Here is a 12,671-nt window from a genome sequence, read left to right as displayed (position 1 = left end):
AGGAGGGGCCATCTGTTTCTTCAGCATCTACTGGTTCCCAGCAGCTACTCAGTGCAGATGGGCATCGTTTGTTGTAGATGGGTCCTGCCTCCCTTGTGGGTCCCTCAGGGAAATCCCTGAGGTCCCTCCTTGGTGGGGAGAAAAATGGAAACCCGCCAGTCCCTTTTCCTCTAACCAAGTGTCCCAAATCACTCCTATGGATCCATTTGTACTGTGTCACCAGCACTGACAAGGTAGGCCAAGGTGGCCCTGCCACCCACGTTCTGAGCACTCACTCCATGTGGATTAATGATAACGACCAAAGTGTAATCCCATGAGCCAGGCACTTCAGGATGGGTTCCTCCTAATGCCGACTATGCCCCTGGGGTAACACCTAAACCAGAGGGAACTTTTGTCCTCCAGCACGGGGTATAGGGTAGGATAACTCTCCATCCCAGGCCAAGTTTTCTCTTGTCCAGATATACAGTCCTACGTTTCCCCAACCACTCTTTCCCTTCCTTTTGTCTCTCTGCAGAAGGGGATCCCTCCCCTCCATGCCTCCATGTCCAGGCCCATTTTTATCTCCCCTAGTTCGCAATCACACACCTATGAGGCTATCTTCCTAGTAAACTCCATCTCCTTTCCTCCCAGACTCTTGAAGTTCAGAGTTCTTTGGCTTCAGCCCTTAGTTTGAGAGAGGCGGGCAGGAAGTATGGATCCCCTACTTCTCCACCATCTTGGCTTCTCCCCTGGAGCTATCTTCTAGGGCAGGAGGTACATAAGAAATATTTAAATAAAACAGAAATAGGATCATACTTTAGCTGTGGCATGAGGAATGAATTAGAGGTGGATGAGAGTAGACATAAGGAAAATGCTTAGAAATAATTCTATAAGTGAAAACAATTAGTGTTAGCAATGAGAGGACAAATGTAGTGACAGATCTGTAAGATTCAGAAAGTCAAAATGTATAAAACTTCATGAGATATTAGACAGGGTAAGAGACAGAAAGGCCACAGGTGAGGAATCTGAAAGAATTTAATTGATGGGAAAAATAAGGAAGTGGCAATTCCAAAAATCATAACAGAGAATGAAGTAATAGTAATAATAGTAATAAAATTAATAATTGCAACTATCAGTAATGGAGCACTCATAGAGTGTTAAGTACTAAAGTAAGTGTCTTATATCAATAGCTGTATCAAACGTTAAACTATATTATTACAAAATTATTATTTTCCCTACTTAGTAGAGAAATGGATTGCAGTTTAGAGAAGATTAAATAACTTGTCCAAGGATTGAAACTCAAATCATTACATCTTCAAAACGCAGGTTTGTAGAAAGTAAGAGGTTGCCTACTGCTGGTTGTTGGCTGTAGCAGGCCTACCTTACCTGAGCACTTAACCCATTTTTCATTTTTCAACACTTGTCTCTTTTTCTTGGGTCTTAGTGACACTAATTTTCAGTCCAGTGGACCTCTATTTGGCATATTAGTTGTTCTTTTGAGTTTTAAATCTTGGAGCATTTTGTTGTTGTTGGGTTTTTGTTTTTTGGGTTTCTTTTTTGTTTTTGGTTTTTTTTGTTGTTGCTATTGTTGTTTTGTGTGTTTTTTTGCTTGAAAACCTGCCTCTGCACTTACAAAGCTTTCAGCTGCTGCACCCAATGAACAGCAGTAGGCTCCTAGAGCTGCAATAATATCTTCTCCTTTGGTGGGTGCTGAAATCAACATCCAGAGGAAGAACTTGGGGAGGGAATGTCGGAGAAAAAAAACCTGAACTGAGTTGGTAAACACTTTTAATATATCCCCGCTTGTTTGTCTGCCTCCACCGTCAGCCCCTTTGCCTGAAGCCTCTAGCACCTATCCTATCAACCATGTTCCATTTCTCTTCCCCTAAAGAAAAATCCCTTCTGATGTGATAACTTAAGTTGACTTGTTCCATTCCATTAAAAATGAGATTAGACTTACAATTCCCCAGAGCTAGAGCTGGCAGCCATTTGTTGGTGAGCATTCCACAAAGCCAAGCTCAAATGTTTAAAAATAAGAAAGAAAATGGAGATGGAAAAGAGAGATTTAGGAGTGTTATTTTAAAGTTTATATGGGTAAGATCTATTTCCTTGTTAAAAGGAAAATAGGTGAAAAATATGAGTGAATGTTCACTGCAAGGGGATAGGCATTACATTTAATCTAGTTGACAATTTTAGAAATATAAATGAGTAGTAGCACAAAATTATGGCCATTTAATATCATAGGTTTATAACATCTCATACCTGGAAAGAAAATGAGTCTTCAATTTGACCCCAATTCATGAATCTGCTCATCAACAATATTTATAATGGAGCCATCCTGCCACACACCAAAATCATTAGAAGTTATTAAATAGGGCATTATTAGGAGATGAATCCTTATAATAATAATAACCTACATATAAAACAGTAGGTGCCCTGAGTGCTATATGACAAATCCTCTTATCAACACCCGTAGACATTTGTATTCCCTCCCTTTATAGATAAGGAAATTCCAGTTAATAGGGGTACCTAACATCATACGACACACAAATAATCTATCTGCTTGACTTTAAAGTCTAACTTATCTTGGGGTGCCTGGCTGGCTTAGTCGGTTAAGCATCAGATTATGGCTCAGGTCATGATCTCACAGTTAGTGAGTTTGAATGCCACATCTGGCTCTGTGCTGACAACTCAGAGCCGGGAGCCTGCTTCACATGCTGTCTCCCTCTCGCTCTGCCCCTCTCCTGCTCACCCTCTGTCTCTCTCTCTCTGTCTCTCAAAAATAAATAAACATTAAAGAAAAAATTTAGAAAAAAAATCTAACTTACCCAATGTCAAAGTTACTGCTATCACTAATATCAGAGGATCACATGTATTAAAATTAATTTTCTATGCTTGAAGTGTTTTTAAGTGTTTATTTTTTTCATGGAGTTTGCAATCAGCCTACATCCACCCAAATTCCTAAAATTTACTTCCCAAAAGAATCCTAAATTATAGTTTCTCAGTATATGTAATGTTCATGCAAATAACTAAATGTCACTTACCTATCGGCTCTCGTGATTCTTTAGTACCCATGGGTTGCTAGTGGTATAGGACACCAGTACAAGGAATAAAAGTAGAATTTCAAATAGATGTTGGGAAAACAAAGCAATTATATGGCAAATCATTCGTTTTCTCATATTATTCACCACTTATAGCCTATTCACCACTATAGACTCATATTTTTTTTTAATTCTGTGTGCATGAGTGGGGGTGTGGGGTTGGAAGAGGAGGATTCATCTATAATAGATTTGCAGAGTGATCATTTGCTGAGTTTTATGTGGGTACATGTGAGTTTTGTGAGATTAAGTGGAGAAATGAAATATGTTTGTATGAATATATCCCAAGTTAATGCTTTTCTAGAATGCTCTGGATTTTCCCATTTATTCTGTGGCCTAGGTAAGAATTGCCAATGGTTAAAAAAGAAATGACAATATTTGCTATGGTTAATTAATTTATATATTGGCCATGGTGAATATATTTATATTAACTTATTATTTTAGAATTGTTTTGCATTTTAAAACAAGGATTTGGAAGAAAAAAGAAAACAAAGATTTGGACTATCTAAATCCACTCAGATGTTGAACTTCAGATATAATTTTTGAGGGTTACCAGTTATTCTAGCACTTTTGGAATAATTTCTTTTAGGATCTCATACTATAGGCCATACCATTTCTGCTGATATTGCTCTAAAATCTTACTAACATGAAAATAACAAAATGACGACGTATAACGGGTCCTCTCTTTCTGTGTTGGGCTCCTAAAAAGCCTTCACTTTCTGTAATAAGCTGTTTGTGCTCACTGCATTTTGCTTCACTTTATTTTTGTCACCTTCGGTGCTATCTCAGTATACTCTAGTGGAATGATGCTGAATCAGACAAGCTGTAATTTTTATTGCAAGCATATCTCAAGGCAAATTTATAAGCTGAACTTTATATCAGAAATGAAGCTAGAGGGAACATGCCTTTGTTCTAAGTTGCAAAATGCTCTGCTATTCTAAATTTGAAGAATGTTGAAAATAAAATGCTTTTCTCTGACATCAGGAATTTCACATAGGCAATAGATTGAGATATTCCATTAAAATTTTTGTGTACAAATCAGTTTCACCAACAATATTGTTTGCATTACAATTTGATATTCAAGTTGTAAATCTTATATTTAAGGTGATGTTATGACACAGGAACCTGGTTATATTAATGATCCCAACATTTTATTTTAATTTTCTTTTGATGGAAAGCTAAGAGGGAGTATTCATTTGTTTAAAAGTATTTTACTGGTATGACTGTTTGGGCAAATATGTTATATATTTGAGTATAAGCATATAAAATTTGAGCCCTAGATTATGATCTTACCACCACCAAATTGGAGACTTCTGAGAGTTTTAAGAGAAATTGATTGCTAAATCTTCTAAGGAGCAAGTGTCCAATCCTATCCTAGGAGGGTCTCTGATGAACCATGGCATGTCCTTCAGCCATGAGACTTTGGTTCTAGAAGGTTCAAGCTTTGTAAATTTACCTAGCATAGGCCCTTGTATTTCTAGATATTGAACAACTGAGGCCTGCTTTTATAACCTGTATTGATAATGTTTCATTTTTCCTTGTGTTACCACTTCAGAGCATCCTCCACTAAACAGTGGGAAATATGTTAAAATGTTAATGTTTCGAGTAGTTTCACACCTACTACTGGAAAAAGCAGTAAATGAGAAGCCAACTATATTTGTAAATAAAGTTCTTATTGCTATACTGTTAACAAGATAAGCATGTCGTGTCCCAGGAGCAAACGCCCTGTCACTCTGGTATTAGCTTGCATCCTGGCTATGTGTAGCTCACTTTTATTTCCACTATTGCTTCAATTATAATTTATACTGTTACACTATCTTTTTACAAGTGGTAGAATTAGTTTAATAGTTGTAGAATATTCCAGCAAATTTTTACTTGGGAATAGTGATTTTTAAATGCATCTTTTCATGCAGCAGACGTATAGGAACAAATAGGAATTATCATGGTAGTTTCCACAGAGTAAAAATACACATCAACACCCTAAAACTCAATAAAACTTAGATCAAATTTTGCTGAAAGTTATCATTAGAAATTGGCACAAATCCTCTTCTAGCAAGCACAGCCCCTAATTTATTGTTTGGAACGCAGTTTTGCACATGATGGAAACTGGTGACCTGCAAGAGTATTCTCAATACCCTTGCCCAATGCTAGTGTTGTTTGCAAAGGCCCCCAGGAAATGGTTAGCAAACTCCATCTAGAAACAGACCAAAAGGTCAGAGGTACACATAACATGAGATTCATGACCCGTGTTTGTGAAGGGCTGTGAGTATTCTTATTCAAAATATGGTGTAGTGTTCCAAAGCACCTGCTGCCATTCTCAGAGGTTAGTGAGTCTGAATATTCCGGTGTCTACTTTTGAACAGAATGCCGAAGACACACTTGTTCCTAAAACTCAGTCAGTAGAGTTGAGCACCTACACAAATTCAATGAGTTCAGTGGAACAGTAATTGGTTCTCCAAGTTAGAAAGTACAGTGTGGCTCAGAAACTTGATACGTGAGGAAACTGACCACCAATTGAGAGATGAACAACCAAGGACAAACAGATTCTATCTATAACATAGAGATTGATTTGAAAATCCTGAGCATCATTCTGCAAAAAAAAAAAAAAGGAAGCTGAAAGTATATTTAGCTATATAAAATCATGAATTTTACTCTATTTGAGTACAAATAGAACTCTCTCTCTCTCACACACACGCACACACGCACACAAGGTCGGGCACTTGCATGCACACACACAATCTTAAAGCCAATACAGCAAGAGAAATACAGAAATAAGAGGCAAGATCTTGCAGTACAAATACTCTAGCCTTTGAAGCCAGTCAGATCTACATCTGTAACCTGACTGATCCCTCACTGACTGTGCCACACTGAGCAAGTTTTTTGTACTCTTCTACTCTGTTTTCTCATCTATCAAATGGGTGAAATATTTCTGAAAATGGGACATTCCTATGAGAATAATGTATTTCAGGTGTTGCATGTATGGAATCACCACTTGTTAAATAGTGACTATCATCAATACTAATTTTTAAGTATACGTTTGACCTCAAAAAAAGCTGTTTATGCAAAATGTAATTATTTTATAAAAATATTTAAGCATTGCCACCTAAAAGAACATAAGCTTAAGGCTTATAACATATTGAATTTTTTAAAAACTAAATGATTATATGATTATCTAGTTTTGTTTTTGTTCTTTTCACAGTGAAGTTCACACACACAAAAAAGCATTGCCTTACCATTAGAAATTTTCGTTTTTCTTTTAGTAATGATTTGGTCTTCTAATGATTCTTGGAAGTGTCATACACCCTAACAGCATTCTCCTTATATGTTACATTTTAATATTAAGAAACCACAAAATAAGAAAAGCAATCTAACATCTATACTTAAATATATTATTCTCTGCTCTCTATAACTTTATTTTCAGTTGAAAGTGTTCAGTACTCTTTCTTGTGTCTCTCTTCTCTCCTAATAATGAAGATCTCTCCAGGACCTTTCCAAGCAAACAGACATCCCTTACGGCACAGTTCTGGACTCTGCAGTATATGAACATGTCCGGATGAAGGGAATGAATCCTTTTGAAAGGGACAGTATGTATTCCCAAATGTGGCGGATGATCAACAGAAGCAATGGATCAGAGAATAACGTTCTGGAATCCCAAGCAGGCATTCAAAAGGTACTGGTCATAGTTCTTCATTCAGAGTCCACTATTTTGTCTCCCATATTGAAATTGCTACATTGAGATTGGTTTATTTCTCTTTTTTAAAAAAAAAAATTTAACTTCAACATAGAGTTTTCAGTCAAATTATACCTGCTATTGATCTAAAGAAGAGTTTGAGTTGACACATTGCTTAAGCAGAGGGAATTCAAAGTCTTCTGTGCTGTGTCTACTGGATTTGTCTCCAGCTAGAAGACATAAGCCAGGACATGAAGACTGAAAAAGGTTTTACAATTCCCATTCCAAATATCATTAAGGTTATCCAGTTCTTTCAAATGACCTTGGGGTACTGCCTACCCTGCATTTGTTTTTAGATGAAAACCTTGTCTTTACGTATGATTATGTGGTGGGTAAAAGTTAATCTTGTCAATAAATAAGGTTTCTACAATGTCTGTTTCTATTTCAAAAGTAAAAATCTTTATATCTTACTTTAACCATCATTGAGAAGTATTTTAGCAGGGGGAAAAAAGGTTAGGAAGCAGTCCTTTGTGTAAAACATGAAGCTAGTTTTTATTCTGGGCTGTGGTTTATAAACACATATACCGAAGTAATTTTTTCTTCCTTAAGCCCCATCAATCTGCATGAAAGGACTGAATGATTATTGTTTAAAATTATCCCAGTGGCTAGCACAGTGAAAATCACAGTGGTTGACATTCAGTAAATAATTGTGAGATGAATGAATGAATAAATGTCAGTTACAGGAACAAGGATGGTATACACTTTTTCTCTGTAACCTTCCACAGCAGAATAATTTGGACCCCATGTCTGAGTTTCTTGATGGAGAATGTTGTGATGACTGTAGAAAATATTCTGCCACAGGTTCTAGCATTATATTGTGCCTTTTCATATGATGTCCTTTATCTGCTGCTGCTAATATTATGCTTCCCTAGAGTGAGCCTAGTCGATGTCATTATTTTAAAAGCTAATGATGCTGATATAAACCTCTTTCCAAGTACTAATGATGCATTAGGATGTGAATGTCCTTGAAATGTTAGCAATGGCCTCTAACTCCTTCACCCTTGTTATGTTAAGGTCCTTTCCCTGGACCCAAGTATTAATCCTAAAATCCACTGGCTTCTAGAAGTTCAGCAATTACCAGGAGGATGTGGAGGGTGGGTGAGAATGAGTGAGTGAGTGGACCTATATGTTGTCTGGGGAAAACGGGAGGGTAGATATTTTAGGATTTACTAGATACACATAGGATATGAATGAATTTAAACCTCAGAATAAGAATGCTAAGCGGTTTTTAGGAGAGTTGCTTTTCTTCATGCCATTATTGTTAAGAAGAATTTTGTTTTCTTGAGGATGATTATATTCATGGTTTCTATTTCTATTCTATTTTAGAAGCCAAAGCTCTCCTCACTTTACAACGTCTTTCTTTACCATATCATTTCCAATAAAATTCACTTTTTTCTCCAAGCAGACATACAGATACTCAAAAATCTTTTTAAAAATATGTATTTGCTCACTCATCATTTATTTATTCATTTTTTTCATACAGTATTTGGTAAGTAACAATCAAGTACCAAGCACTGACCTAGGAGCTGAGAATAACTCCACCACAGAGAGATGATCACGGGGTCTGTGAAATACAGAGTCTGATGAGAGAGATAGAAAAGAAAAGTAAAATACATGATCAAATAAAATGATTTAAATTATGTTTAATGCTGGAAAACACATGGGTGCTCTTGTAGAAATTAAAGAGAACATCTACCTGAAGAAGAGTGACCAAGTATAGTCCCCTAAGGAGATAAAATATTAGTGATAACTTGCCTGATCAGGAACTGTTGACATAGAAGAGAGGTGGGCAAGGCCTAGGCAAAATCCTGAGGGGACATTCAAGAAGCCAGTTTAAAATCAACATGAACTGAAACGTGTCAAATGAGAGAACATGGAAGGAGATTAGTAACAGGGGATACATCGTGAAGCACCATGTTGCCCTTAGTTAGGATTTGGATTTTATTTGGATGGGGAAAAATACTACTAAAAGAGAGGAATGTTGTGATTCATTATTACCTTTCAAGAAGGTCTCTATAGCTGATGTATGCGGATTGGGTAAGAGTATGCAAAGAGTGCAAATAGTGAGACCATAAGAGACTCATAAATTTCAGAGGTAGCCAGTTAAGTGGATACATGTAGACAAGGCCTTGTTTTATTCTTATGTTCTTACTCTCTCCATCTCTCTCTCTCTCTCTCTCTCTCTCTCTCTCTCTCTCTCTCTCTCTATCTCATGTGTGCGCTCACACACACACAGCCCATATACCTTCCATTTTTTGTAATAATACAAACTGGGTACACTTCCCATATCATGGAATTTCAAAAATAAAAAAATAAGTCATAAAGTTATAAGATATCAAATGGCACATAGAAGCTATAAATGGTCATGACTTTAACCTTCACACCTGCTAAAGTTCATTGGGAGCTTATAAGACTGATATACATATACGTTTTCCAGAGTCTTCAGAATTGTCTCCTGTTTCTTTTTTCTTTTTAACCTTTATGTCTTTTAGCCATATAGAATTTAATTTGACTGTTGTATATATGTAAAAAGAAAGTATAAATATCCACACTGAGAAAATTTCAGTCAGAAATGCTGGGAAATAAAAATGTTTTAGACTAGGCTATTGATAGTTTTGCATCCTGTGTTGAGTATATGGGTCAGTTATTTTTTAGACTTTGCCATTTATTTTTCTTTACATATGTAGCCATTCCATCACCTTTCAACTTGGGTTAGTGTTTCTAACTCTGTTATTGAAAGTTTTACATAAAAATAAAAAAACCTATTATGATCTTCATGGAACCCTGTTCCTAGAAAAAAAAATGCATCTGTTTTTCTTTCCTGGTTTTTTCAGTTCTTAGGTGTATAACCTTGGCTTCTCTAAGACTCACTTTCTTGATCTGTACAATGATCACAGTGTGGGAATTAAAAGCCTGTACTTTGCAGGAATGTCAACCTGGGTTTGAATACGGTTTATTTTTTAAACTACAATGTGTAAATGTAGCTAGTTACTTAAAAATCTCTGGGCCCCAGGATTTTCATCATGTTGATAAGAATTGCTACTTCATATGTCCTTTTTTAATTATTTAAAAACTACCTATATATTTAGAAGCATCAATAAGTAGTATGATTAGAGCATTGAACTCATAAAATGATCCTTAAGATTACCTGGGAGGATGTAAATGTGACTAATTTATAACTACAAAGCTTTGTTATTTAATATCTCCTAAGGTTAAGTTAAAATTGTACCATAATGAAAAGGATAATGAATGAAAGAAGTAGAGAAGAACAATTTCTATTCTTTGATAGTCTACTGATAGAGTTTATGAGTTTAAAATTGCAAATCGTGTCACCTAGTATCATGCCATATTTATTCCATTTTCTGATTTATTAGAGAAGTAGTGAAAAATCTCCTTATGAATTCATAATAGAAAATACCAAAGTAAACTTTACTTTTGTATATATTCTTTCAACCAACATCAGAGGCAGCTGAAAATCGATTAAACAGAAAATAGGTAATAACAGTAAGATGTCTTTTGGTTCAGTTTGCTAGGTCTTGGCCAGCTTCTCTTAAAACACAGAACCAACCAACCAAAAGCAATAACCTTCACACCTGCTAAAGTTCTTTGGGAGCTTATAAGACTGAGAACTAAGACACATGAAATGTGGTCATGGATTCTTCCTTGAGCAGCTGGTCTTGCACATCCCACACAGCAGCTTCCTCTTCTTGGTCATCAGTTTCTAATTTGTTCATGCAGAAAAGACCATAAATATCTTCTAGGTCAGGGGCCCCTGGGTGGCTCAGTCAGTTAAGTGTCTGACTTCGGTTCAGGTCATGATCTCACGGCTTGTGGGTTCAAGCCCTACATCAGGCTCTGGGCTAACAGCTAGCTCAGAGCCTGGAGCCTGTCTTCAGATTCTGTGTCTCCCCCCCCCCCTCTGACCCTCCCCTGCTCATGCTGTCTCTCTCTCAAAAATAAACAAAACATTAAAGAAAAAAAGGTCTTCCAGGTCAATTTTCCACAACAGGCCAAACTTCTTCTATAGCATCTTTGACAGAAATTCATATATATAGTAACTGCCTTCCAGGAAAGCCTGCATCATTGTGCAAATAATCCTAATTATAACTTTAAATAGATACAACTAATGTCTCAGCTTGTGTTTTTTCTTAATTGTGCTACTAGTCTCATTAAGTTTCTCTCACTTGAAGGTAGAACGTGATCTCTTCTAACATCTTTCTGCTCATACCAAAGAAAGCTGTGTAAATGAGGATTAAGTAAATGAGTTCTGATCTGCTATTTTGGGGAGACATTCACCTGTATTGGCTTAGCCTAATTAAAATGGAACAAATTTGTCTCCATCTTCCTCTTCCCAGGACTTTTTGCATAAGTAGAAAAAATGTAAATGAAAAATATAACTGAAAATTTTAGTGCATTCATTCAACAATTATTTATTGAGCAACTTCTATGTATCAACCAGTATTTTGGTCACTGGAGTGAACATAAATAAATACAAAATGTCTCTCTAGAGTTCATATTCTGGTGGAGGAGGCAGACAATAAACAAATAAAATGTGTTGTATTTCAGTAGTGATGTGTTAAGGAGAAAACATAGGAGAGGGAAATGCAGGGCAAGAAGGAGATGGTCTGCCTCCTTAGATCAGATGTGCAGGGAAGTCTTCACTAAGAAAATGACAAGGGGGGATGGTACCTGGGTGGCTCAGTCGGCTGAGTGCCCTACTCTTGATTTCAACTCAGATCATGATCCCAGCCTCACCTCATGTTCAGGATGGAGCCTGCTTAAGATTCTCTCTCTTCTTCTGCCCCTCTCCCTCACTTTCTCTCAAAAAAAATTTAAAAATAAAGAAAAAATTAAAATATGGAATTGGAATAAAGACTTGAAGCAGGTGGGAGAGAGACAGAGAGGTGTTTATCTGGGTGACATGTTTTCAGATGGAGGGCCAGCCAGTGACAAGGCCCTGAGGTGGACACATTCCTGGATGTTCTAAGACTATGAAGGAGTCTCATATGCCAGAAATAAAGTATAATATCAGAAGTATAACAAAGGCAGAGAAGTAGAGGGACAGGTGGTAGGGGAGAAGGTATACCATATACAGTCTTGTTACTCACAGCATACTCCAATGAACAAGCAACATCAGCAACACTTAAGAGCTTGTTAGACATGCAGACTCCTGAGCCCCTTCAGATTCAGCCATTCTGAAGGTAAACGTCAGTCTAAGAAGATTCCCAGGTGATTCACAGGCATGCTAATGTCTGAAATGCTAATACAGGGCTATATAGAACATATAGAACATTCTAAATGGGCTTTTACAGGGCTCCTGATTGGCTCAGTTGATTAAATGTCTGACTTTGGATCAGATCATGATCTCACAGCTTGTGCGTTCAAGCCTGGCATCAGGCTCTGTGCTGACAGTTCAGAGCATGGAGCCTGCTTCGGATTCTGTGTCTACATCTCACTCTGCCCCTCCCCTACTCATGCTCTGTCACTCGCTCTCTCTCAAAAATAAACATTTAAAAAATTAAATGCGCTTTTGCTCCATGGGAGATATGAAACTTAGGAAGGTTTTGAACAGAAAAGTAACATGATAGGAGTTCTGGATGACTCAGTAGGTTAACTGTCACCTCTTGATTTTAACTTCGATCGTGATTTCATGGTTGATGCGATCAAATCCTGCATTAGGCTCTGCACTGACAATATGAAGCCTGCTTTGGATTCTCCCTCTCCCTCTCTTTCTACCCCTCCCCCCCTGCTCATGCTCATCTTCATTCTCTCTCTCTCTCTCTCTCTCTCTCTCTCTCTCTCTCTCTCTTTCTCCCTCCCTCTCTCTCTCTCTCTCTCTCTCTCAAAATAAATAAATGTTTAAA

General features: G+C 37.0%; 1 protein-coding gene across 1 annotated transcript in view; it reads left to right on the top strand.

The window, feature by feature from the left end:
* Positions 1 to 12,671, top strand: part of GRID2 (glutamate ionotropic receptor delta type subunit 2) — a 1,401,829-nt gene that overhangs the window by 1,176,535 nt on the left and 212,623 nt on the right. Inside the window, exon 13 of the mRNA XM_029943131.1 lies at positions 6,552 to 6,747. Within this exon, the coding sequence (XP_029798991.1) occupies positions 6,552 to 6,747 (196 nt within the window). The remainder of the gene's footprint in view (positions 1 to 6,551; positions 6,748 to 12,671) is intronic.

This window comes from Suricata suricatta, chromosome 1 (genome assembly GCF_006229205.1).
Source record: "Suricata suricatta isolate VVHF042 chromosome 1, meerkat_22Aug2017_6uvM2_HiC, whole genome shotgun sequence".
Taxonomy (NCBI): Eukaryota; Metazoa; Chordata; class Mammalia; order Carnivora; family Herpestidae; genus Suricata; species Suricata suricatta.
The sequence above is the reverse complement of the archived record's forward strand: the minus strand, read 5'-3'. Positions and strand labels throughout refer to the sequence as shown.